General features: G+C 37.6%; 1 protein-coding gene across 1 annotated transcript; it reads right to left on the bottom strand.

The window, feature by feature from the left end:
- Window positions 1-1,847: 1,847 nt before the first annotated feature.
- On the bottom strand, window positions 1,848-25,983 carry dtx4b (deltex 4, E3 ubiquitin ligase b). The gene is made up of 9 exons (XM_055204747.2): window positions 25,426-25,983; window positions 24,993-25,207; window positions 14,876-15,923; window positions 7,062-7,123; window positions 6,786-6,947; window positions 6,653-6,714; window positions 5,916-6,236; window positions 5,605-5,694; window positions 1,848-5,383 (listed from the first exon to the last, which is right to left on the bottom strand). Coding segments are annotated over exons 1-9 (2,190 nt in total). The 5' UTR covers window positions 25,428-25,983; the 3' UTR covers window positions 1,848-5,155.
- Window positions 25,984-26,006: the final 23 nt, after the last annotated feature.

The following is a 26,006-nucleotide window of genomic DNA, read 5'->3' as shown; positions in this document are numbered from 1 at the left end:
TAAGGGGGCTTATTAATATTCAGTGTTTTGTTCTGTTAGTATTAGTAAGAGTTTCTGTTTTGTACACATACACACATATTTATATATACAGTGGCAAGAAAAAGTCTGTGAACCCCTAGGAATAAACTGGTTTTCTACTGTGATTTGCCATAAAATGTGATCCGATCCTCATCTAGGTCACAACAATAGACAAACACAATGTGCATAAGGTGACAACACACAAATAATTCTAATTTCTTGTGTCTTTTTTGAGAACCCCCATTAAACATTCTTTTTCTTCTTCTTCTTTACTTCATTGAGTATTCTGCATGGTGTCTTAGGAGTCATCTTGACTGTGCGCCCACTTCTAGGAAGGGTAGCTACAGTATTTAACGGTCTCCATTTATAGACAATTTGTCTAAGTGTAGACTGATGGAGGTCTAAACATTTTGAGATTGTTTTGTATCCCTTTTCAGCCTTATGGAGTGCAACATCTCTTGATCAGATATCTTTATAAGAGCATGGTTCAGAAGAGCTGATGCTTCTTAAGGACAGCAATCTTAAAATGTGTGAGTGTCTTAATATCAATCAAAGTTGCACTAAACCACACATTTAAACTCATTGTATTAATTGGACTCCAGTTTGCCAGTTTATTGTTGTGACCTAGATGAGGATCAGATAACATTTTATGGCAAATCACTGTAGAAAACCAGTTCATTCCTAGGGGTTCACATACTTTTTCTTGCCACTGTAGACACAAAATAATTATCAGACATCACTAATGTGAGAAAGGCCATTGGGTACTTGTACAAGCATGCCAAAAGCCTGAACCACATGCCATTCACATGTTTAAAACTTTGTCAACAGCTCCAGCTAGTGGTAAATAAAAGACATGATACTGACATTAGTGTTTATCTTACATTATAATTAGTCTTGTAATCTGCCTACTAATTATCTCTCTTTTTACATAATAATGACATTTCCGGTATGGCAAGTTTTTGATAGGGAAACTGTTACAAATTTGGAAACACATGCAACCTTAAGCACTGACTCTTTAAAGTTTTTGTACAAGCAAGTGTAAAAAGGGCAGTTTTCCAGATAGGGCTTAAGGAAAACACCACCGTTTTTCAATATTTTACTATGTTCTTACCTCAATCTTTTTTTCAACGCGTGCACTTTTAATCTTTGTACATCGTGCCGTGAATGTGTTAGCATTTAGTCTAGCCCCATTCATTTCTATGGCTCCAAACAGAGATGAATTTAGATGCCACCAAACACTTCCATGTTTTCCTTATTTAAAGACTGTTACATGAGTAGTTACACGAGTAAGTATGGTGGCACAAAATAAAACTTTTGTTTGGAGCCATAGGAATGAATGGGGCTAGACTAAATGCTAACACATTCAAGAAGCGCTGTACAAAGATTAAAAGTGCATGCATTGAAAAAAGATAGGCAGGTATTAATTCATCTAAGAACATAGTAAAATATTGAAAAACGGTGGTGTTTTCCTTTAAACCTATTTCCATGTTTGAGCCGTCTTAAAAGCTAATCTTAAATTATATCAGTACCGTTATTTTATCTCAACATGCACACCAGTAATGTTATTGTAAGGTATGTTTGTAAAAACTAAACGTGTCCTATCTAAACCCTGTCAGGGAAGCCACCCCCTAAAAGTCATAGAGAGGACGAGCATCAGATGAAAAAGGCCACACTGCTAATATGAGGAACGTGAATGTGGGACATTTTTTAATTATTAAAGTGCCCCAACCTTCATTGTGAAATTCTATGTAACATGGTGGAGCTATGCTTGATATTAAACACACAAAAACGAATTCTGAACATGAAAGAGAGTAAACAGACCAAAAAGATCAATTCAATTGTTTATTTTTTACTTATTTTCGTTAGTGCATACAGGTTATTTTGATTTTCCAATATTAAAACATTTTCTTTAGCCAGAATTAACTCCTCAACACGACTGATAAGATTTTATATCTGATCATCTCAATGAACAATGCTTCTCAAAACATTATATGTCAAATTATATTATACAGTTTGAAAAGGAACTTAAAGCATTTTTAGAAAATCTGTACAATTCATAAGAACAATGAATTGTAGGCATCAGTTTACATTTAAGTATAAAAATTCTAAATCTGATACAATTCTAAAACAAAGTATAGTAAAAAAAATATTAGAAAACAATACAAAAGAGAAATATAAATGTATGAAAAAAAATATGAAGCTCAGTAACAAACTGTACCTTAAATCTGGCTGATGTGTGTATGCATAGCATACACTCTTAAGGCTAAAGTATAGTCCATTTTTTACGTGTATGCCGGGGTACGTGACGCACTTTTCTTTATCAAAAGAGTGCACGTCTACTGTACACGCAACACTGGATTTTTCAAACCCCGCGTACATTGTACACGAAAGTTGCATATGCGCCTACAGGGCAATGTAGTATGTAGATGCATTGCATTTTGTCGCTTTCGCTGAACGTCTGTGTTACACGTACGAGTCAAACTATACTTTGCAAGGCTGTGTGTTCGACTGCGCGCCTACACATAAAAACAGACTATACCCCGGGCTTTGCATTTAATCAAGCACAATTGAATGCATACGCATAACAGTACATTTACACAAAAGTGGTAGAAATCCTCACAATGCTGGTCACAAAGCATTGTAGTTACGGGGTACGAGTACACTTTTCTCCATGCTGCTGTCCTTACCACTATTGACATCCATAGAAATGAGTAAAACACTCATCAGTGGAAACGTACTGTGCGGCATGGACTCGCACACATGCAAGCATTCAATTGTACGCAGGCACACACACCAAACAACGGCATGTTCTTAATGGTGGTGACTAGAAATGAGTCATTAACCTAACACAGAAACTGGCCAAAACAAACAGTTCACAGTTACAGGCAGTTCTGTCTGTTTTGTATGCAAATTCCTTTTTACTAAATTGGCAACAAATTTATTTGACAAAATATTACTAAATTGTCCCTAACAAAGCTAACAATATAATGCTGTATATTATTCACAAAGTAACATAAGGATTTTTTTGTGACATCACTAAGACGTGTATGATATCATCAATGTCTGTGATATCTGTGTCAAGTAGTAGAACCATTTTATAAATGACAGTACAAAGAAAGCACAGTTAATTTACCAACACACTCACTGAAAAAAAATGTACCTTAACCTGTACCTTAGGTGTTAAAGCGATTTATGGCCCAAAACACCTAAACATTTTTGTACCGTGAAACATGAGATTTTATAGAGCATTATGCCCTGTTCAGACCACCAGTGACTAGCACCAGCACAGGCAGCATAAGCGACAGTGACCGTTTGCGACCGGATGGGGGGCGGTGTCCAGCGACATGATAAAGTTCAACTTTATGCAAATAATGATTGATTTTCGGGAGCAACTACCAATGAGAGCGAAGCATTATCCGTCACACGTCAGTTAGTGCAGTGGACGTTACTCGACCTCATTGAAAGAGACGAGTGACACACAGCGACAAAGTCGCTGGTCGTCTGAACGGAACTTTACTTATTCTTCCTCCTAAAGCACTCATAGATCTGAAAACCAATTAATCTCATGCTTTGTGTAGACTAGCAAAAATGACTTAAAACTCATCTTTGAGCATCATAATAGCATATGTAAACGTTTTTCCTGTGACAGTATTTTCTTCATGCTTTAAAATAGCTTAAATGTAACTTTACACCCTTTCTTCATTTAGGGCCAGATTTACTCCCAGCTTATGCCAGCACAAGAATCAAGAATGCCCACCCCTGCTTAAGACACAAAAATTATGAGAGGAGAGTATTTAAATTAATCACGCAACCCGGTTTACTACGTTTTTACTGGTATTTGCGTCATTATTTTTTGTGATTTATTTTTTATTATTTTCCAATTACTGGATAACTTTGTCAAACAAGTACAACAAGGTACACCAGGGTTGTTTTACCTTGTATTTGCGTCATTATTTAACAACTTAAAAAACATGTCTAAGACCCAATGCTAATTTGCGCTGCTCTTGGTAGACTGCATTGGTCATTATAGAAATTCCATTTTTGCGCCCGTGTCCTTACACGTGTGCCTTGCCAGAAAAAAATCACCTGCAGAGATCCCACCCCATCTGCCTTTTTTTTAAATTGCGCTTTCACGCTAATTTGCCCTGTTTAGTAAATCTGGCCCTTAGTATAGGTGAAAACATGAATATGCAAATCAGTCCTCGCCTCTACACAATCACACCAGCTCAGACCATAGATATACATCTACATAGATTCTATATTCAAGAGGTTAAAGACATAGCTGCTAAGTCCTGTTTCACAATGCATACGTGAACTGCATGTTTGCAGCACTACCGTTTAGCATTGATGTTACCAGGTTACAATGCACGGTTACATATATTTATATGGCTCGAACTACTGATCCACTTGTTCACCTGTAATTATGTGACTGGTTACATGTTTGTGAGGTAGGAGGCGGTTTTAACCTGCATTTTTGTCTGACTTTGGAAAAATACTTAGCAATGGTGTTGAATGATGAATTTGCAGATGGTTTGTCTTAAATTTTCACCACAGGGGGACTTTAAATCAAGATAACCTCAAAAGCATTACTCTGATTGACTGAACTTTGAATTTTATCCACAATCATCATATAAAAATAGAAGTTCAGAAAATCTAAGCTTTGATACATAGAACGATGTTGGGTATGTTGTATAATCACAGTAGCATATTCATAAAACATTCAGTATGCATATTACAGATCTTGGTTCTAGGAAACAGCCTACATTCACGCTAGCAATGTTTTTACAACTTCCATAATTTCTTACTTTAAAATAGCTTAAGCAAACAAAACTTGTCCTTTGCTGCTTTTTTGACAAGATACTTTCTTGGCCCTTTTATTTTCTACCTCACGAGTCCCCTCCACCTCCCATTTTTCCTTCTCACACAGATTCCTTTCTATACTCTCATCCTTTATTCCATCTTTAACCAAACACTTCTTTACCATTAACCAAATATTATTACCATTGGTATGCTACTTCTTGCCAAAAGCGCACAGTATTGAGATTTTATCTCATACTGATTCAATAGCGCCCCATCTACTATCCCTCAAGCCTTCCAACTCCTATTGGGTTTCCTGTCTTTTCTCTCCTGCTCATCCTCACTGCTGTTGTACCTCATCTTCAGTGATGCCCTGGGCTTTTAACTCCTCAAGTACATTGTCAAGATAGCAGGGGTCTGGATAGCCATGTCCAGAAAGATTGGAGCCAAATTCTGTCTTGTGATGGATATCATTCCAGATGACTGTGTCCGATTCTCCTGTGGTGCTGGAGGAGCCCACTGAGAAGATCAGCCTTCGATCCCACGCCACCAACAACATGCTTAACACCTGAGAACAGGGTAGAAACAAATGGATATCATTAGAAACGTGAAATAATGTAAATATAGACTGGTCAAGCATGAAGAAGCTAATTTTGTCAAGTTCCAGATGTTCTAGGAAACCAACTGGCTCCAATGATCAGTGTGTTTTCCTTTAGCTCATTTAATGGCAAAACCCTGTGATTAAATGCAGTAGAAACTGTACAGGCACTCTTTGTTGGGAGGTCATACCTTGCGCCCTTTTTCATTATCTGGGATATAGCAATGACGAGGAAATCCTCTTGAATTGAAAGGCTTCCCTGGGTTTGGATGCCCAGGGCCCTAGAATAAAAAAATGCTTTTAAATATAATAACAAATACAAGTCAGAAGTTAATTTAATAAAATGAAAAACATTAAAGATATAAAGGTTATATTAATATTATTTCGCTGAATTATGTAGGATGATTTTATGTATAAAACAGCAAGGATTTTACAGGCCAGGTCATATTCAGTAATCGCAATTCTTACATGATTAAGTTAATGACACGTGTACTAATCATACCTGTATGCCGGGCGGTATGTTGTAGATGATCCGAATGGTTTTGCAGTCTGGGTGTCCTGGCAGCGAATGAGGGATAACATGGTACTCCATCTTACCGGGTGGCTGGTTGCCCGTTTTCACTCCATAAATGGTCTTGCACGTGGGACACTGCATGCTGCCATCTTTGTTACCATTGGTGTACATGGCCACCAGACACTGCTGATGATACAGATGCCCACATTTTGTCAGTCTTCCTACTGACTCTGTACGTGAAGCACTCGTCACACCTGGACCCTTGTAACCCGAAGGCCCTCCCAGAGCTTCCATGCATATAGTGCAATCCTGGAAGAATAGACAGAATGCTTATACAACACAACCAATAGCCTTAATGTAAAATAGGGCTGTAAATCGTCACTGGTCTCATAATTAGATTAAATTATTTTGTCAATGATTCGATTCAATCTGATATCACGATGCGTTGCATCCTCAATTTTTTTTTATTAATGCAGAGGCGCGAAATGCAACTTTCAAGTATGTAGAGACAAACGACTCATTCTAAGGTAATAAATACACCACTGATAGTATAGCTGTATAAAGTATATTATATTGCATTTCTGTCGAGAAATCCTTCTAAAAGTTACACAATGCTGCGTGTCCTTTATATTAGAAGCCTACGCGCATATCACCTAGGCCAGTAACATACAGTATGAATCACAGAGGAAGTTCTAGATCGCATAGAAATAATGAGGATGTCTTACTTCTTCTGGTGGATTCCTGACCTTCTGCAAATAACTTTTCACCACCTCCTCTGGTGTTCCACCTGAAAAAACATCAACTAGGTTCAACTGCATTTTGATCTGTATTTGAGTATGTCTGTAAGTTAATTCTTACCTTGGCGGGCTTGTTTCTTGGTGGTCTTGCGGCAATAGTTTCCAATGCCAGGAACTGGTTTGATGTCACTCTTATTGACAGGTGGGGGATGTAAAACTTGTTTAGGTAAGCGAGTCAAGCAGACGGGTAGTCCAGCTGCACTCATCAGAATGCCAGTAATACCTGTAATACATCATGATATCTATGTTTTAAAGCAAATCTTACGAATAAAGTAGTTTCAGTTTGAGAGTTTAATAGTTAATAATTGTTCATTAAGGATGGCTCTGATTTTCCTACCAGCTAGAGCCAGATGAACAGGACCGGAGTCATTAAGGTTCTTCACTGGTACTGTTGGCACCCTAGGAAATCAACAACAACAATATAACTCATCCTACAAGTTTTACTAATTAGTTCAAACATGCATTTTGTAGTATATCAAAGTGGTATAATGACTGAAGTGGCACACCTAGAGTTATTATGAATTAGAGGGAGACTGTTACACATTACAGACAAATCATATTCACATGTCATTTTGACAACATGAATCATAACATGAAAACATAAACTGATTTGCTTTTATAATGTAACTAAACTGTGCGTTCATTACATTACTTGGGCATACAAATTATAAACGTGAACAATTCCTTAAAGATTTTCTTTTGAGTTTTCTTCAGCGCAATATTTCTTTATACTTAACAATACAACAAGGAAAGATTTTGAAATGTGCTCATGTGTTACTTAAAGCCAGACATTTGCATATATACACAGATACACTATTGGTCTTTAAATGACAAAAATTTATTAAACCGACATTACTAAATGCCTGTGACAACACCAAAATTATACAGTAGAATTTAATTTATTTCAGTATGGTAGTGATCAGGAATATATTTTAGATGGGTGAGCACTGAACAATAAAAAAAAATTGAAATATGCTATTTTCAAGTTGTTAGTGCCTTGTTTAACTTGCTTGGATTTTGCTTTCATACACAGAACATTAAAGTACCCCAGAAGTCCATATGAAGAGCTCAGATCATGCAAAAGCTCTTAAACGCCACCTCTGTCAAAATTAAGAACGATATCGACTGAAGGCTTTCAGCATGTACTATACATTCATCAAATACTTTCACCTTAAATCTGCTTAATCCCAGTTACAGGCCAATCAGAAAAAAACAACATTTTGATGGCAGAATAGTTAAAGGCCACGTTTACGATTTTTCAGCAAACTGTACGGAAATAAAAGTAGATGAACAATGGTGCACGTAAGCCAAGTGCAAGCGTTTTTATTTGATTAAAGGTTTAGCAAATACATTAGGATATTGACCAATTAGATTGAGCCCTTTACGTTTATTCAGAAAGGACAGTAAAGAGTGATTGGAGGGTTTTGACATGAAAGACAAACCTGTTAAATACTAATGAAAAAGTAAACATTTGTGAAAATAAAGCAATTCAATTATTGACCAATAACCTTTTTATTGCCATTAAAGGGATTACTGAACAAAAACATAAGAGCATGATTAACTCTTTCCCAACCAGCGTTGTATAAGTTGCGAAAGTGCGCCACCTGGTGGATAATAGCGGTATAGGGGAAAGCCGGAAATTCATGCATTGGCAGGGAAGCGTTTTCTCTTAATTGACGAGTTATCTCGTCAATGGCAGGGAAAGAGTTAAAGAGCCTGCTCATTTACAAGACAACATGTCAGACACTTAGGGGCCGATTACACCAAACACGTTTATTGCAGTTGCAGGCACCTACTTTGAATGATTTTCTATGGTCGGTGTTGTGCGTTCTGCACGCTGTTTATGCTAACTGAACGCCTTGCGGTTTTTGACGCCTGCCACAGCACACATTTTTGAAGGAGCACTAACGGTACATTTACACGGGACATAAGCGTTAACGCTTGACGGAAGGCTTGTCTGAAGCGTGACCAACAGCCAATCACAGTGGCCGCTACACATGCTCCGGTCTTCCATAAACGTAATTGGCTGGCACTGTCTAGGTTAATTGTATATGGCGATCTGATTGGCTGACGCAGGCGTTGCCGCTTTAAAAGTTGAGAAATGTTCAACTTCTACCGCGAGCAACAGCACTAACGCGGTGCTGACGGATCCACAATTCAGTTTGGCAACGCATGACGTCACCCATTAAAAGTGAATGGGAAGCAATAACGCTTACGCCCCGTGTGAATGTACCGTAAGAGCGGAAAAGTGTTGAGCACCTTTCACGTCTTTCCATTGTCCAATCGAATAAGGGGAGAGGGGGGCCTTCCGTTGTGGTGACAATTTTGTACAGGTGTTTGGAACAACCGAACTGCACTTACTCTCTCCTGTGCGTTTGTGCACCTCTCACCCTCGATCAAGGTCACAGCAAGCGCCCTTTTTTAAAAATGTCTGCAAATATGACAGATAACAGCAAAAGAGCTCTCACGCTCTTGCAGCACAAATACTGCTCAAATAAGCTCACTGCCAATAGAAAATCATAAAAAGGGCACCTGCAACTGCCATAAACGCGCTTGGTGTGATCGGCCTCCTTGTCTTCAACAAATGTTATTTTCACATGAAAGGGAGAACTGAAACTATGATTAAGTGGTTAAGATGTTAAAAAAAGGGATGTGTTTAAAATGATGACATGACAGGTTGTTACTAATGCATTTTGGTCAATAACCGCTATCACTGCACTAGTTTTAATTTCTTTGCTTGTTTTGTTCCGTTTTGCATTGAAACGCTAAGAGTTTGTAAGGGTGTCTGATACGGGAGAATAGAAGGTTTCTCGGCTAATGGGAAAGCTGTTGACCTTTAATGACCCTTGATCTTACCACTACAACAGACCTGTCTTTTTCTTTACCCTCACACACATGCTCAGCAACTGCTGCTCTCTCTCTCTCCAGATGGCTTTAAGACACAATGTACTATTAGAAAGGGTTGCAGACAAACCATTTAATATGCTCTTCTAAAACACACATGCATGCCACAACACCTTTAATAGACTAAAGCTACTTGCTAAACATTTGGATCACATCTAGCATTACAAATCTTCATGGAAAATACTCATTTAAAAAATACAAAAAGGGCATGTTCGTGTTTAAAACTGAATGAAACATAAATGAAATTTAAACGGTGTCAAAATGTGCTGATCATGGCATGAGACACCACAACCTGTGCGTCTATGTTAATGCTATGTCAGGTTGATTCTATGCATACAGCTCAAACTATTGCTACACCCCATAAAATGCTTGTCTGTTGCTTCAGGGCAGACAGGGACAAATTTATTGCAACTGAAATCGTCAAAACCTTTTGCTTATAATTTCAATCAATTCTTAGACTATCATGCAGACACGAACACACACAGTCTACTAGGGTAAATGCTTTAGTGGGGCAGCATTGTGTTGCTAATGCAGACGAGCCCTTGTCATGTCAACAAAGGTTGCTGCAGAAACCCAGTGTGAACGCAAAGTTACCACTGAGAGCTTAGGGGAAAAAACACAGAAACGGCTATATGCACGAGAGGGGGGCATTCTGTCCCCAGATGGCCATCAAATAGCGCAGACGGGGGTGATTTAGCGGGGTAAGAAACGTGAGAAACACACTCCCACGCAACGGAGAGAAAAAAAAACAAGCACACAAATATTAGGGAGGTTTAAGCGTATTAAACCTTAGATGTTGTGGTCCAAAAGTACTCCACATTGAAAATCTGTAATTTAGAACTCGATTAAACATGAGGAAAAGTAAAATGAATAAATCTGGGACAGCAGGAATGGTCAGGTTTTGAGCGAGCTTGTAAATTTTATGCTTACTAAAAGGGAGACATTCAAAATTAAATACAAGAGCTGAATTCACCTTTTCACTTATATTGCAATGCTGATATTAAAGAAAAATGGTAAACAGAAATGCTAAATAGACGTCTTTAGTTGTTTTTGAACACTACTGTTGGGGTATTTGGAACATAAATAGCATTAAAACGTGGAATTTAAGTTTAATTTGTAATGCATGAAAGACTTAGAACCATAAACTATTGGAAAACCAAAGACAAACTATAAATGAATAGGGATGCTCGAACGGCCGTAGATCAGTATCGGTCAATCATCGCATTAAATGACTCTATCGGTACTGGAAGTGTGACCGTTGATTAAAAAGTGGCAAAATTTTGTAAACTTTGTTAAAGGGGCTTTAAGCGAATTCACGCATTTTAGGCCATAAAACATTTTTGTTTCATACAGTAAAAAGGGCTGGGAAATTTTTTTTATTTTTCGATTAATCGTTTTTTTTTTTACGTGGTCGATTCAGAATCGATTCTCAAAGAGCAGAATCACATTTTTTTCATATTTTTTCTGCAAACATTGAACCTAAGATGTCACTAGATGTCACCTTCTTTTTTGCCTTGCGCGAAGGAGCCTGTCATTCTTTCATTCAGTGCTTAAAATGGCGTTTTTAGGTGCTTCATTGACGTTGATGCCACCTTCACATAAAAAGTAAGAGGTATGGAAGCGTTTTAGATTTCGCAAGCAAGACGACAACGATAGTGTTGTGGCTTTTAATTTATTTTTATTAATTACCCAATTGTAAACTTATGTTCACTGTTCTTTTTTATTAATATAGTATTTGTATTAAATCTATATTCATTGAGTTGAATCGAGAATAAAAACCGGCCTGAGAACCGAAATCGAAAATTGAATCGAGAATCGAAATAGAATTGATTTGATAGCTTGTGAATCGAAATTGAATCGATCTGGAATATCTGAATCGATACCCAGCCCTAACAGTAAACATCTCCTCACTATCTGCTAGCTGCCTGTCCTCTGAACACACTGTAAAAAACACGGTCTCTGTAGACAGCGCAGGCTTCGCAAACTGCGACAAAAACAAAGTGGTCAAACCTACCACCACGGAACATAAAGTGTTCCAGCCAATAAACAACAAGAAGGATTTGGGAGTGGGGGTTGGGCGCATTCATGACTCGTTCAGAAGGCACGGAAGGGAGGGGGAGGAGTTAGCTACGCCCTGTTTTGTTTGAAAACACTTTGAACGTCAACAAGAAGGGACGTCACAGATTCGCTTAGAGCACCTTTAAGTGATAATAAACTCAGTATGAAGAGTAGTATGGCTGTAACGATTAATCATGCAAATGTGCGTTTTCTCAATGAATTAATTTTTATGAATTATGGTGAAATCCCGGCATATCTAAATGCCAGAGGGTGCTCTCGTGCAGAAACTCCATTTGTCCCACAGAAGAAGTACCATTACAAACACTGGCTGTTTCTCAATATGCGTTCTTCAGCGATCTTGCATCCTTTTGTTCTCGCTCTACGTCAGCAAAGTTCAATTCCAATTCTCAAGAATGCAAGAACAGAGGACGGCGCATTAAAATCCCTGGATGTGTTCTTGATATCGAGTAGGGCTGGGTATTGTTAGCAATTTCACAATTCGATTCGATTTCGATTCTTGAGGCTTCGATTCAATTCGATTCGATTCAATTCAATATTGATTTACTTCCTTCGATATCGATTCAATAACAAGTAAACACACAAGCAATTAAGTACCCGAGTATATTTTTAAATAATGTGTGTAGTATTACTAATGTTCAGAGGTGGAAAAAGTACTAAAATATTTTACTTAAGTAAAAGTAAAGTTACTGGTCTAAAAATCTACTCAAGTAAAAGTAAAAAGTAAATCATTAAAAAGTTACTTTTTTTTACAGCGGGGAGAGGTGGAGGATTTTAGTATAGTTCAAAAACGACAAGGGAATATACATCTCAAACTAGTTGTTTTTAATTGTAGGAACATCTTTACAATTAAAGTGCAATAACAAAAGTTAACAAAATAAAAAGCTTTTTTAAATTAAGAAACATTTATGGAATTATTTAATGACTTTACATGTGAGTTATGCACTTTTGAAGGTGGTCAGCAGCTTGTAAATACAATCACTATAGTAAGGTTGTAATTGTATTGCTGGTAACATACATTATTTTATTAAACTATATATCTAGTTTAAATGAGCATATAATTAGATGAGTGCCATGTCATACTTTTGACACGTTTATTGTCTTATAGGGTCCCTGACCTGGGTACCTGATGTCAGACCTTTATTCTCTCTCTCTCTCTCTGCAATGTCTAATGAGCTGCGCATTTTCGAGGACGTTCTGAAGTTGTGTTTGACTTGACGCGAAGCTGCTAGACTGCGATGGATAATGCGCATTGTATTAAAAACGCGTCGTACAAATGAGCATTAAACCCCGGTCTGCAATTTCGTACTCGAGAGCATGAATCCTACCTTTCATAGGAATGAAACATTCGCTTCGCGTCAGTGGAAAGTGGTCGCTTAAAGGGGTTTCTTTCATAAGATTTGAACTGAGGCGGGTCTGCATTAGCGCGCGCCTGTCTCGTCCGTCTCCATGGTTATTTTTGCGCGTTCCCCCGCCCATCAATCATCCGTTGCGCGTCTTTATCACCTTGCTTTAAAAAAAAAATACTCTGTAACGGATATGATTTAAAATGTAGCGAAGTACAATACTTCAAACAAAACATACTTAAGTAAAAGTACAGATTTTAAAAACTACTCAAAAAAGTAAAGGACACAAAAAACTACTCATTTACAGTAACGTGAGTAAATGTAATTTGTTTCCTTCCACCTCTGCTAATATTTGATCACGTTGATGGTGCAGGCTTGAAAGAAGTGCTGCTGTTTGCCATCGTTGATCTTTCTGTTTTGATATAGCACGTCTTGTACAAGGCTGAATGCTCTCACTAGAGTGTTGCCCACAGCGCCGCCACTGGCCGGGGGGGCTGAATCGATTCATAGAATTTGATGAATCGATATTGAATTGAGAAACAAATAATTGCAATGCATTGATGAATCGATATTTTTACCCAGCCCTAATATCGAGGATGCATCAAGTGCAGACTTGGGCGCTGAAATCGCTTTACACCCCAGAAGTGATTGGGGCAAAACAATGGCGGGGGTCAGGTGACCAACAGGAAGATCGCACACATCTCAATTCTCACAAGTGCGTTCTGTGTTCTCGTGACCTTATGAGTTCGTTCTTCCAAGGTCGCCTGGCATGTCCATTCTTTGCTTTCTTGGAATTGAGAAACAACCAAAATTCCAGGAAATATCCATAAGAATATTTATATTGCCGTTTTTCAAATTGTTTCAGGTATTTTCATGATAATAAAGAATATTTTAAATGTTTTTTTTTTACGAGTGTTGCCTTTTTTAAATGCATGTTAACTCAGATTGATAATGATTTTAGATTGAAACGCAGTAGTACATACATGCACAAGCTTTGCGATTCAGAATCAATTTCAGACAGGTCTTTTTAATGGGACACTCGATTAATCATCACAGCCCTATTGAGTAGCACAAACACAATCGCTGTTATGACTGTCAAACATTTGTGCGTGCCAGTACACTGAACGCGTAATAAACATGCATGTGACATCAACGATTTCACAGATGTGTTTTTTGTCGTTTACGCACATATTTTTACGAAGTATGTGTGTTCAGGACCTTGAGATATCATTGTTGTGTAAACAAACAGCCAAACCTCATTAAGGCTGCATGATTAATTGAAAAATGAATCAAGATTACAATTACGGGTGAAACAATTACATAGTCGCCAAAAATCTCTATTACAACTATCCAGTGCTCATTTCTGTGCATTTCGGCAGTATGTTTGGGCATCATATACAGTGATGTATCAGAGATTTTAAAATGAATAAGTTGACGTGGCGTTTAGCAATTCGCTTTGGATTTGTGACTGAAAACATAACTCCAATAATAATTTGTTATTTACATTATATTACTTAGTTGATGTCTACAATTTACCATGCAGCTGCTTTACAGAAAGTTAAAAAACTTTTCAGAACTTCAATGTGAAGTCTATTAATCGACACTAATAATTGTAAACGCAATATCAAGGTGAATACGCGACAATTATGATTTTTGTCATAGTCGTGCAGCCCTAAACCACATAAAAAGTTTTGCTGTACTACTCTAAACGCGATCTAGATTATCGGAGCGTTATATCAAAAGCAAAGAAGTCTTAACAAAACAACACAATTTACATATCAGTCTTGAGAACTTTCCAAGAAAAAGTGAAAATAGCTTTACTTACCCAGAGGCAATAAGTGCCTGTGACTGTGCCCTTGCAATTTTCTGCAAAGCAGGCTGGCTAAGCCCTGCCAGACTGGCACGAGATGGTATAGGGGCAGCATAGGCAGCAGAGCGTTGTTGGGGTAACGTTGAAGAAGTTGTGGACGATGTGGTACTTGCCACGTTGACGAGTGTGGCAGTTGGCACCAATGTTACTGAAGACGCAGTGTTTTGTGTGGAGGAAGTTCGCTGATTGGAAAATGACAAAGCAGGAGTCGAGGCTAATGGTGGAGGCAAATGGCAGCTGGATGACATTGAGAGAGCGGCAGTGTCCGGAGTAAGATGGGAAAACGAATGGGAAAAATCGCCAGACTTCTTGGTTTTTCCAGAAGGTGAGTAGCTTAAAGGCAAACCATCTGGTAGTGCATGAGAATACGAGTTTAAAACGGACAAAGATTTCGAGTTTTTTGGAAGTGTCCCAAAACTGGGTTTAGGTTTTGTTGCATGGGGTTTGCGTCCTAGTGTTTGTGTTGCTGTGGCATTCGCCTTGATACTCATCACCAGCATGCACTGCTGGCACGCACACGATTGTCCAACAGGGGCGAGGGATGACACTGAAAGTGTCCCGCTAGGGTAAACCATACTTCCTTTTCTACTCAGGGTAGAACCAGAAATGCCTATCCCAAGAAGTGCACCAGTAGAGCCCCCACCTGATGTAACTCCTCTTAGCATCCTTTCGGTTTTTGAGCCAGTACTCCAAGCCTGTGTAGATTTGGGCAGTGTCCCACAGATGAATGGATAAGGCATGTCAGAGCGTTTCTGGATGCGCCGTTTCCGTTGCGTTTGCTTGTTAAACTGGGTCATGGTCTGAAAGTCCACGAGGTAGCAAAAGCCCAAAGTTGTCAGGTCCAACCAGGGTTTCTGTTGATCTTGTGCTGCTTGCAAGGCAATGTTTACCTCCATGTCATAAACTGTCCAGGAACCAGAGTCATTTTCCCACTCCCATATCCAACCCTGGCCCGGTGCTGTGGTGGGGTCATAGAAACTCCGTCTCACTGGTCTTATTGTACCTGAAGGTGGTAAACAGAAACATTATTAACTAAATAATAAATAAGATGTGCAGATACATTCCAAATAAATATGTCACCCTTCAGTAAAATCCAGGTTAATCTCATAATATGTGATAATAAACATCTAAGTTTGATTCACAGAATGTTCTTTACATTATTATTTGACAAAGAGTAGTCTTAAATCACACTTTTTGTTTTTATAATGTATCAAATAAACTCTACTGGTATTACTGGTTTAATAATCACATCATGTACTCTGATGATTCCATTCACATTGTTTGTGATACTGAGCCTCCCTTAAACAAGCCGAATGACTATTGTTATGCATACTTTGAACTGAAATCTATTCATTAGAATAGACATTTAGTTCACCTTTAGACACAGAATAGACATTTAGTTCATTCTTCCCACGAGAATGAATCTGCTGGGTCCAGATCAAGATCTGAAGCTATTTAGGGAAGCACTTTTCAATCAAACTGGGTGTTCCTGGGTGCAACATAAACAACAGCCACTTAGCTAAAGGCATAGCAGCAGTGCATTATTATTATTGGCTACAAAGTAAGTAAGAGACACACAAACCATCCAATGACATACTTAAGACAAATTGCTGAAGAATAGCAAAAAAAAAAATGAAAACATAGAATATACTTTAAAACTAGTTCTCTCTCAAACAAACAATTTTATATTAAAAATGTTATCATCTTATATGGGCTTCCAAATGGCAAAGCTCCAAAAAAGCACATACAATCACCATTAAAGTAATCCCAATGACTCAAGGTTATCTTCTGAACCAAAACAATATATTTGTGAGAGAAAACACACATTAGCATTTAGCTTATTTAGCAAATTTACAAATATGGAGATGTACTGATAACTTAAAATCTCAGTTGTTTCTGTAAGGAAACGCATACATGATAATTAGTCACGAGACATGCGTGAACAAATAAGACAAAATTATTGTTTACATTTTTGAAAATAAACTCAATGTTAAACGTTTCATGTCACAAACATAACATTTAGCTTCATGTATTAACCCATTGGAGTCGTGGATGTAGGCACTTTTTTAAGCTTTGCTCAAGTTCAGCTGAAGGAAATAAGTCATATAAATCTGAAATGGCATGAGGATGAGTCATTTATGAGAGAATCTTCATGTTTGTATGAATTTGCATTGTTTTTAGAAAATTCTAATTGAATTAATTCAAATTATAAAGGGTGTTGCCCAAAAAATTTGTGAAAGGAATTGTTTTCGTGTGCTTTAATTAATCTTCAACTGTGTCTCACCTTACTTGCCCTGCCCCATGCCAGAAACAAATGTCTCCGCCCAGCTTTTTGTATCCTTACTGATGGTCTTTTATGAATAGATAACAATAAGGCATGCTTTTCTCCCTTCCTTGAACTCTAAAAAATGCTGGGTTGTTCCAACCCATTGTTGGGTCAAGTACAGGCAAACCCAACCTGTTTGGTCAAATTAACCTAGATTTTTCTGGGTTATTTTTAATATAGTGGATAGGGTTGTGTATATTATATTTAAAGGAAAAGTTCACCCAAAAATACAATTTGCTGCTTATTTACTCACCCGCGGACAGTCCGATGTTTGCCAACAGCCTCCAAACACCACAAGAAGAACATCATGCTAATGTTTGTCAGAGACTCTGCATTAACCAATGAAAAATCAATTGATTGTCTTCACAAGACGTCAATATGTCACCATTACAGTACAGGCCAAAAGTTTTGACAGAATAATAATAAACTTGTCCAAACTATGGCATAACACAAATGCAACTGTGGGAATTATGTTGGTGACTAAAAGCATCCAAACATAAATCAAAACTCTGTTATATTTCATTATCTGAAGTGCAGTCACCCTTTGCCTAGAAATTGCAAAACCATACTTGTGTCATTTTATAAAGCAGCTTTATGAAGTTTCACTTTAGGATGAATTTTAAAGAATATCGAAGGATTTAACATTTAATTCGGGCTCTTATTGGCAGCTTTTTCTTCAATATTCAGTGTAAGTCATCTATTTCAAAAATAATATTGTAAAATAAAATTAAAAGTTTTTTAATAACAGAAAGTAATCTGTTTGGCACAGCTAGATTTTTGACTACAAATGTAATTTTAAGCAACGAACCATACATCATCAGATTAAATTATTTTTAAGATCATAGTTAACATTGTAGTAAAGTGTGTCCAAACTTTTGGCCTGTACTGTATGTCACCATGAGTCGTGGGGATCATTTTTGCATTGGATTTATATGCTTTTTGAACTAAATATAATTGCATTATATGAATTACAAAGCACTGGGGGTTTCTGCAAACTATCTTCTTTATTGTTCTACTGAAGAAAAAATTGCCAATATATCAGATGGCCTGAGGGTGAGTAAATAAACAGCAAATTTTAATTTGTGGGTGAACTATATTTTCTTTAAGAAAAAGTCAGAGGAAATCAAATTTTGCTCTTTAACATAAAACAGGTCACTCCACAAAAGCAGATTAGTTCTTTGGTAAAGATTCTGGTTTTAGTGGCTGCTGAAGTCCCAAAATAAAGTCCGTCTAGATAAAACTAAATAATATTTTGACTCCTCTGCAGTCTGCACACTGCAGACACACCAACAGATGTCCACAATCACATGCCAGCCATTTAGGTTTGCATGCTTGTGCAAGTATGCGTGGGAGTAAAAGTTGTCCCTCAGTAGATCATAAACTGTGAAACTGGGTTAAGGATCCCAGGACCTCTGCAACAGCAGTACAAAGCCCTACAGCAGGTGAACGGGGTCTATCCATCTGCTCTATTGTCGCTGGCTCTTTGCCTCCATTGAGGCCCCATTTTTATTTCCCTTTCCTTCCCAGATAACAAAATGGCATTTTATATAATTTCTGTTTAAACATTTTAATTTTCTAAATATTTAATTTCAAATACCATTGGTTGATGCATATAATGCAACTAGTTATCATAAGACATGCAAGAACCAATGCAATTTGAAGTTTTCTCATTCTGTGACACTTTAATTGAGTTTTGGTGTTCAATTTTGCTCAGATGTGGTTAAAATATTGATCTTTTTGTTTTACAATACATTTAATAAATGTCTGGTGTTAAATAAGACTTAATGATGGATGTATGTGCTTTTGTATTGTCTTTTACATTTCCATGAAAAGACAGTGACTGCATATTTTTCACATTAAAATGAATGCACTTAGACCTGCGCTTTACTTACTAGATAATCCGCCTCTGTTGAAAATGTATGCTATGTATTTTATTTGCATAGTCTTTACAATTGTCTTTGTTTAGGATTTATTTACGGTCATGGCCTTTCATGTGAGTGTTATGAATATCGATACGAATACGATACCACCAGAAACCATTTCACAAAATGGTGAGCCAGAAGCAATTCAACAAATCTAAACATTCCCTCTACTCTTTAGCCCAACCATGTGAGAGTCATTGGATCAGGAGAAACAAAATCCAGCCTTGTATGTGTGTGTGTGTGTGTGTGTGTGTGTGTGTGTGTTTGTGTGTGTCCAGTCTGAAAACAGAGTAACTGACGGCCCCTGGGGCCTGAGTGGATGAAACTTCACAGCCTGTTGCACAATCACAACCACTCCCCTTTCCCTTCCTCCTCTATCCATCTTTATAGTTTCGTTCTTTCACCGAGAAGTGTGCTTAATTCCCTGAGTAGTACATAATGGAATGTAAGTTTGTGTTTGTGTAAAAGTAACTTTGCAGGTTCCTGAGACAAGTCCTGACAAAGTAATTATGGTCACAAACATCCCTAGAACCTTACTGTCTGTGTGTCACAAACACAGTTCTAGTAGTTCAAGCTTTGCCCTAAAGGATTCATTTTCCCAAACATAAAAATCTGATGTCATTCCACTACTCTGTGTGCATGAATCTGATGTCTGTGATCACCGCATCAGGGTGGATCTGTCTTGTACTCTGACAGTTAAAAGTACATCCTCATACAAATGTCTTCTGAACAAGTCATATACAGCAGGTGAAAGAAAATTGAACACGTCACTATTTTTTTGTAAATATATTTCTAATGGTGCTTACGACATGAAATTAACAACCCATCAAGAAATCAACCCATAGATGGCCATAAATTAAGTTATGTATAATCATGTCAAATGACCAGTGGCAGCTGTTGACTTCTTTTTTCGAAGTGCCTGCTGTAGATGCGTCTAAAAAGTTTATGATAAAAGAGACGCTCGCGTTTGCCAGATACTCGTATAATCTCATGCGTAATCAGAGTTTTCCGTGTGTCTTGCGAGTATTTTGTGAATGTGAGCATCTCTTTTATCATAAACGGTTTTGATGCATATGCGCCCTTATTTTGACAAAACATGTGATGCACATGGTTCAAATGACACAACAAACACATATTGCACGAGCAACACACAACACTCCAAATACTTATTTTGAATTTGCGCCCCTCGGAAGAGCAGTCACGAGCTGCCACTGAAAATGACACAGGCAAAAGTATTGGACCCCGATGGGGGGGGGGGGGGGGTGGAAAGTCAGTAATAAAAAAGCAATCCTGCCCCTTGTCAGTGTAAAAAATAACAGCTGGTTCAGTCACTGATGGCCTATAAAACTGTCTAATTATCGAGGTGTCATGCAAGAAACATCTCATGATGAGTAAACTAGGGCTGTATGATTCTTACTAAAAAAATTCTCCATGGGTAATGAGATCACGATTCTCTCACACAATTCAACAAAAACATTTATTGCCATTAAGTAAAAAAAAGTGTGCTACACAGGACTTTCAGTTAAAATAACGTGTCTTAAAAGTCTCTTTTCCTTATTTTAGACCCCTTAAGATGAGTAATTTAAAATGTTTATGTTTAACAGTAAACAGAATGTTGACATTAATAAATAAAAATAATTAAAATAAATAGCACCTGTGCTTTTGTACGCTCAAACTGGCCAACCATAAAACTTTAAAAACACAAACCCTTTAAAACAATCAATATTTTGAGGCATCAGGGAGAAAAGCGGGCATGTTTCCCTTGTGCTAAAAACCCTTTCTGATGGGTTACTTGTGGTGGTGATACAGAGGACGTTTCTCAATCTGAAGGCTGCAGCCGCCGGAGGTCACATTTCTAAGCTGCATACGTCATCAAGACAGAGAATATTAACAATTATAAAGTTGACTTTTATTCATAGTTAATCGTAAATTCTTATAGTATGTTTATGACTTGCGAATGTAATGCTCAGTTAATTTAAATAAACCAGGCTTGCTAACGTATGCAGCCTGCATATGCAACCTCCTGAGGCTGCAGCCTTCCGGTCCAGGTGTATTTCCTTGCCTTTTTTCACAGGGTTCCCACACCTGGGTAAACTTCAAAATTCAAGGACCTATTAAGAACTTTCCAGGTCCAATACCCTCAAGATCAAGGACAAAATGTAGGGCACATTTCAAATGAGAGCAAGGTTACATCGTGTTATCTTTTAAGATACATTGTTACAGTTTCCTTTTGATGGAACTCGCGCTGCGTCACTGCGATAACACTTTGGGGACGCCTCCAGGGGTAAGTGCATCTGAATGTGTATATCAAATTCAACCAAAGGTGAGGCTTAAAGACAAAGACATAGTGGAGTACATCGCTATCTGAAATATTGCCAAAGACAGCGTTACAGGAACGCATGAAGTATGGCAAGAAGACACAGCGTCTCGTTCCCTTCTCAGGGAACAACAGTTACATACATAACAAGAGACATTTTCATGTGTCAAACACAACTATGCAAAAAAGCATTTTGGTATGAATCAACATTTCGCATACAGAAGATATAAGCATTTAAAGTGAACAGTTTAGCACGTGTGCTTAAAAGGCTAGAAATTTTAGGATATTATCCTACACTACACAGGGAATAATATGGATTTTTTTCCAGAAAACTTCTGGTATAAAATGGATTCAAGCACTCTCAATAACCCGTATCTATGTATGTATATTTTCAAAAACTCTCCAGGGCCTTGGATTTTTTCCCCCAGATTCACAAACTTTCAGGGATTTCAAGGACCCATGGGAACCCTGTTTTCAGGACCAATATTGTTACAATGTCACTCTCTCCGTCGCCACCAAGATTTTCTACAATGGAGCTAATTTTTCCTTTTTTTGTGTGAAAATTGCTGCTCCAAATTCACCAAGTAAACCAACTGTGTTTAGGTCTGCCGCCTAGTTATCTGTCACATGAGTGACAGCGTAAAGCCGCAAATGAAGAAGAGAGAGCAGAAAAACGATCGGGTTTGATTGGTGAATAAATAGGGTTTGGTCTTACACTGTCTGAATGTGAGCAAGTTTGTCTGATATAGCATCCTGGATTGTAATGTAAATATGTGAACACGTGAACGCAGCATCTGAATACAGGGAAACATATGCAAGTGAATCGCCGTCATTTAGAAAGATCAGAGTTCAAAGAAGAGGCCCAAATAAGTTTTGAAGACGGTTTGTTTGAAGAATGGGTCAAAATCACAATCCAGCAACGCATGCAACTAGTTTCTTCATAAAGGAGGTTAGTGCTGGGCGGTTTACCGTTTCATACCGAATACCGGTTTTTATTTCTGTAATAATATGAATTTGGAATATACACCAATACCAATGTATGTCGCTCAAACAACGCATCCGTTCTATGCGAACCGCAAATGCCATGATTGGTCGACTAAACCCCCTCCCATCAGGTCAAAAATATCTGCGTTGCATTCCTTCATAGGCATTTCTGCTTGCGACGGTAAAAACAAAGATGGGCCAAGTTGAGGAGTGATTTAACACACAAACTGCAACAAAAATCGCAGTATTTTACCTCCATCACTGGTGGTCTTCTCAAATCATACACAAGTTACTTCTTTTTCGTTTGTGAGTTTACTGGCCAAGCTGCTGCTTCTTTGGCTGTTGCGCTGCTACTGTGGGTTACACGTGTGGATACTAGTGCTGTGTTTAAAATATCGATACAATGATACATCGTCACGAACGCCTGACAATGCACGCATCAATACAGCACCTTCTGTATCGATTCGGGTGCACTTTTGAAAGTAGCGTGACGAATCGCTGTTGATCCGTGATCCATATGGAATGGGTGCATGTGACTCATGGAGTGCGTAGAGTGAAAGGTAGTGGGGTATACTTTCACTTTCCGTGTCCGTCTCGCGGGCGCGTTCTCTCTCTCGCGCGCGCATGTTCGTATTTAACATGAGTTCAGTATGAAAGCGCAGATATCTTAGCCTATACTACTGCAGAGGGCTTTGTTAGACACTCTCTTCTAAAACAGTATAACGCATTTGAGAAGAAACACGACAAAGAGCTGCATGTGAAAAGTGTACGTATACAACGCTACTTCAAACTATAGCTGTCACGTTAATAATCTGATTTCTATTAAAAAGTATGAAGTCTGACTGCATGTTTATACATATATTCATAGATATAAAATAATTAAATGAGAGACAAATATTATATAATGCCTAGGCTAAGGCACTATTAATGTTACTAAAATCTGAACAGAAATGTAATTCAAAATAGTCTTGTCTTGCGATGCGCATCGTATCGTGGCCTTTGTATCGGGATACGTATCGTATCGGGAAATTGTTGGCGATACACAGCCCTAGTGGATACTGCCTACTAGCGGTCTGGATGTGTGCTTGCACACAGAAGTATATATGAAGAGTTTGGTTCCAAAACGCAAATAATACATTTTGACCAATAACGGTAAAAACTTGTTTTCTATACCAAGACAAGACAAGACAAGACAAGACAAAAACCACTATTTTCTGTTACAAACTTTCACATAGCCTCTTTAGGTCATAAAAACATTTTAAAAATCCATATTTTGATTTTCAAAGATTTATTATAAAAAGAGATTTTTTTTTTAAATGCTATAAATCTATTGAAAAAATAAATAAATAATAATAATAATAATAATAATAATAAATATATATATATATATAAATATATAAATGTGCATTCATCTTTGCCATGTTATATTCATTTAGTTAACTAGTGGTATACACTAATTTTAAAAAAAGATGAATGGCATTAATCAAAACACTTACTTTGTCAAATTAAGAACACTGTCATTGCTGCGGTTATACTTGGGACGTCGTCGCTGAACTTTTTTCACAGCGATCAGCTGTAAAATGTCTTGGTAATGCTCAATTTTCGTTGGCTTCAAAGTATTATTTTGTTTTTTTTGTGTATTTAACATGACGACATTGTTGTTTACAATGCGTGGAATGGTGCGCTGTGATTTGTTGAGCAGATTTATTGCATTCTGCACAAAAGGAGGACTAGCGTTTATCATTCTATATTGTTGTAATATTGTTAATATTGTATTTTGCGTAAAATTAAGAATTTACTTTTAAATACTGACCTGATATACAATACTGATTTTGACGGTAACTCAATGTTTTTTAAATGGCATTTATCACGTTTTGGAACCAAACTCTTCATATGAAAACCAACGCAGGACCTTCACACAACTAATGAGCCCTTGTTATGACTTGTTTTGTGGTCCAGGGTCACATGAGTGTTACTTGCAGATGTAAACACTTCATCCAAACTGCTGAATGCTTGCTACAAAACTATGTTTACAGAACATACTGACTAAACACTTTTACAAAATGTGCATGTTAACATATTTACTAAACAAATAAATAGTTCTTACACATATAAGATCTGCATTTTTTTCTGCATTGCTGCTTTAAATTGCACCAACTGTTACTTTGCTACTGCTGACAAATATAGTTATTGTTAAATCATTGTTTAAATTCTGTAAATGTCTTTTTTGTTAAGATTTTACTGACCAACAATGGATTTGTTATATCAGGTTAAGCACTGGTCACAAAATATTCACACATGAAAAACACTACAGTATAGTATTTACTATAGTAAACTGTAGTACATTGTTGTATTTATATTTCTAAACCTTTAATTACTTGTTAATTAGTTACTGTAGTATATTTATACATGTAGTGTTTTTTGAACCTCACCACAGTATTAGCATTTATTGTCACTTTACTAGTTTAATATAGTAAACTGTTCATTGTACTATAATAGTCACTTGTTATATGTTCATCTTACCTGTATCTTGTCTGAACTGATGCATGGACTGTAAATCGATGATGTAGGGCGACAGGCGGTTATCAGCTTGGCCTAGGACGATGCTGCCGCCGCGGGGATCGCTTCGTATCACCTCCTCTATGTGACGAGACACCGCCGGGCTGTACGGCTGCCAGCGCCCGTGCTCGCTAAGCCATTCCCACACGACCACAGCTGAGGCCAGTAACATCGCGTCCCTGGAAGTACAGAAAACTATTACTTTTCTTTTCGTAACCGGACTTTTGAGATGGCCGAAGATGAGAGTAGCTAATGTTAACACGGTACCACACACAATACTGGTATGAACAAGTAAGTTATTCACGACTTCGCTAGCTAACTACAACACCCCATCGATAAATTAAGCCAAAGTACGTACTTAAGTCATGCATGAAAGTATATAAAGTAGTATACTCACATTTATTTAGAGAAAAGATTACCGGAGAGATCGTAGCATCAGGGCAGAAATCTCCGTATCGTTTCCATGACCGGGCACAAGAAATCCCAAGAACTCCGTACGAGTAAAACTCTCAGACGGTCTTAATTATCAAAAGCATCGGCGTTTACATATCTGTCTTGTACTTTTTCCACTCTCGTCTAAGTAAGGCTAACGTATTTGCGAAACGAGGTGTGATTTATCCAAAATCATGTAAGCTTCGAGTCAATGAGTTCTCGTGAAGCGCTCGTGGTTTGCCGTGCATCGCTCTGAATTGAAAAGTGACACGCAACACCCCCCGCGACAAAAACCTGTTGGATTGGTCATGTTATTTCATGTAGTTTGGATGGTGAACAAATAGCGACGGTTAAACGATTAAATCTGTGTATTGCCCACAAAGAAATTCAAGTTAACTCTACTAACTTGTTGAATAATACTTGTAATTATTTGTAAAAGCTGGATTACATTCAACAATGCTATCCAGAAATGTGGAGTTTTATTTCTTTTATTTTAATCCTATACATTTTAATAGAATAGACTATAATAAATCCAACGCACCATTC

Source organism: Misgurnus anguillicaudatus, chromosome 3 (genome assembly GCF_027580225.2).
Source record: "Misgurnus anguillicaudatus chromosome 3, ASM2758022v2, whole genome shotgun sequence".
In the NCBI taxonomy this organism is placed as follows: Eukaryota; Metazoa; Chordata; class Actinopteri; order Cypriniformes; family Cobitidae; genus Misgurnus; species Misgurnus anguillicaudatus.
The sequence above is the reverse complement of the archived record's forward strand: the minus strand, read 5'-3'. Positions and strand labels throughout refer to the sequence as shown.

Coding starts and splice junctions, on each gene's coding strand:
- dtx4b (XM_055204747.2), bottom strand. Junction 7,124..14,875: donor CAGGCACTTATTGCCTCTGG/GTAAGTAAAGCT, acceptor TTGATTTCCTAG/GGTGCCAACAGTACCAGTGA. Junction 6,715..6,785: donor CAAGAAACAAGCCCGCCAAG/GTAAGAATTAAC, acceptor ATGTTTTTTCAG/GTGGAACACCAGAGGAGGTG.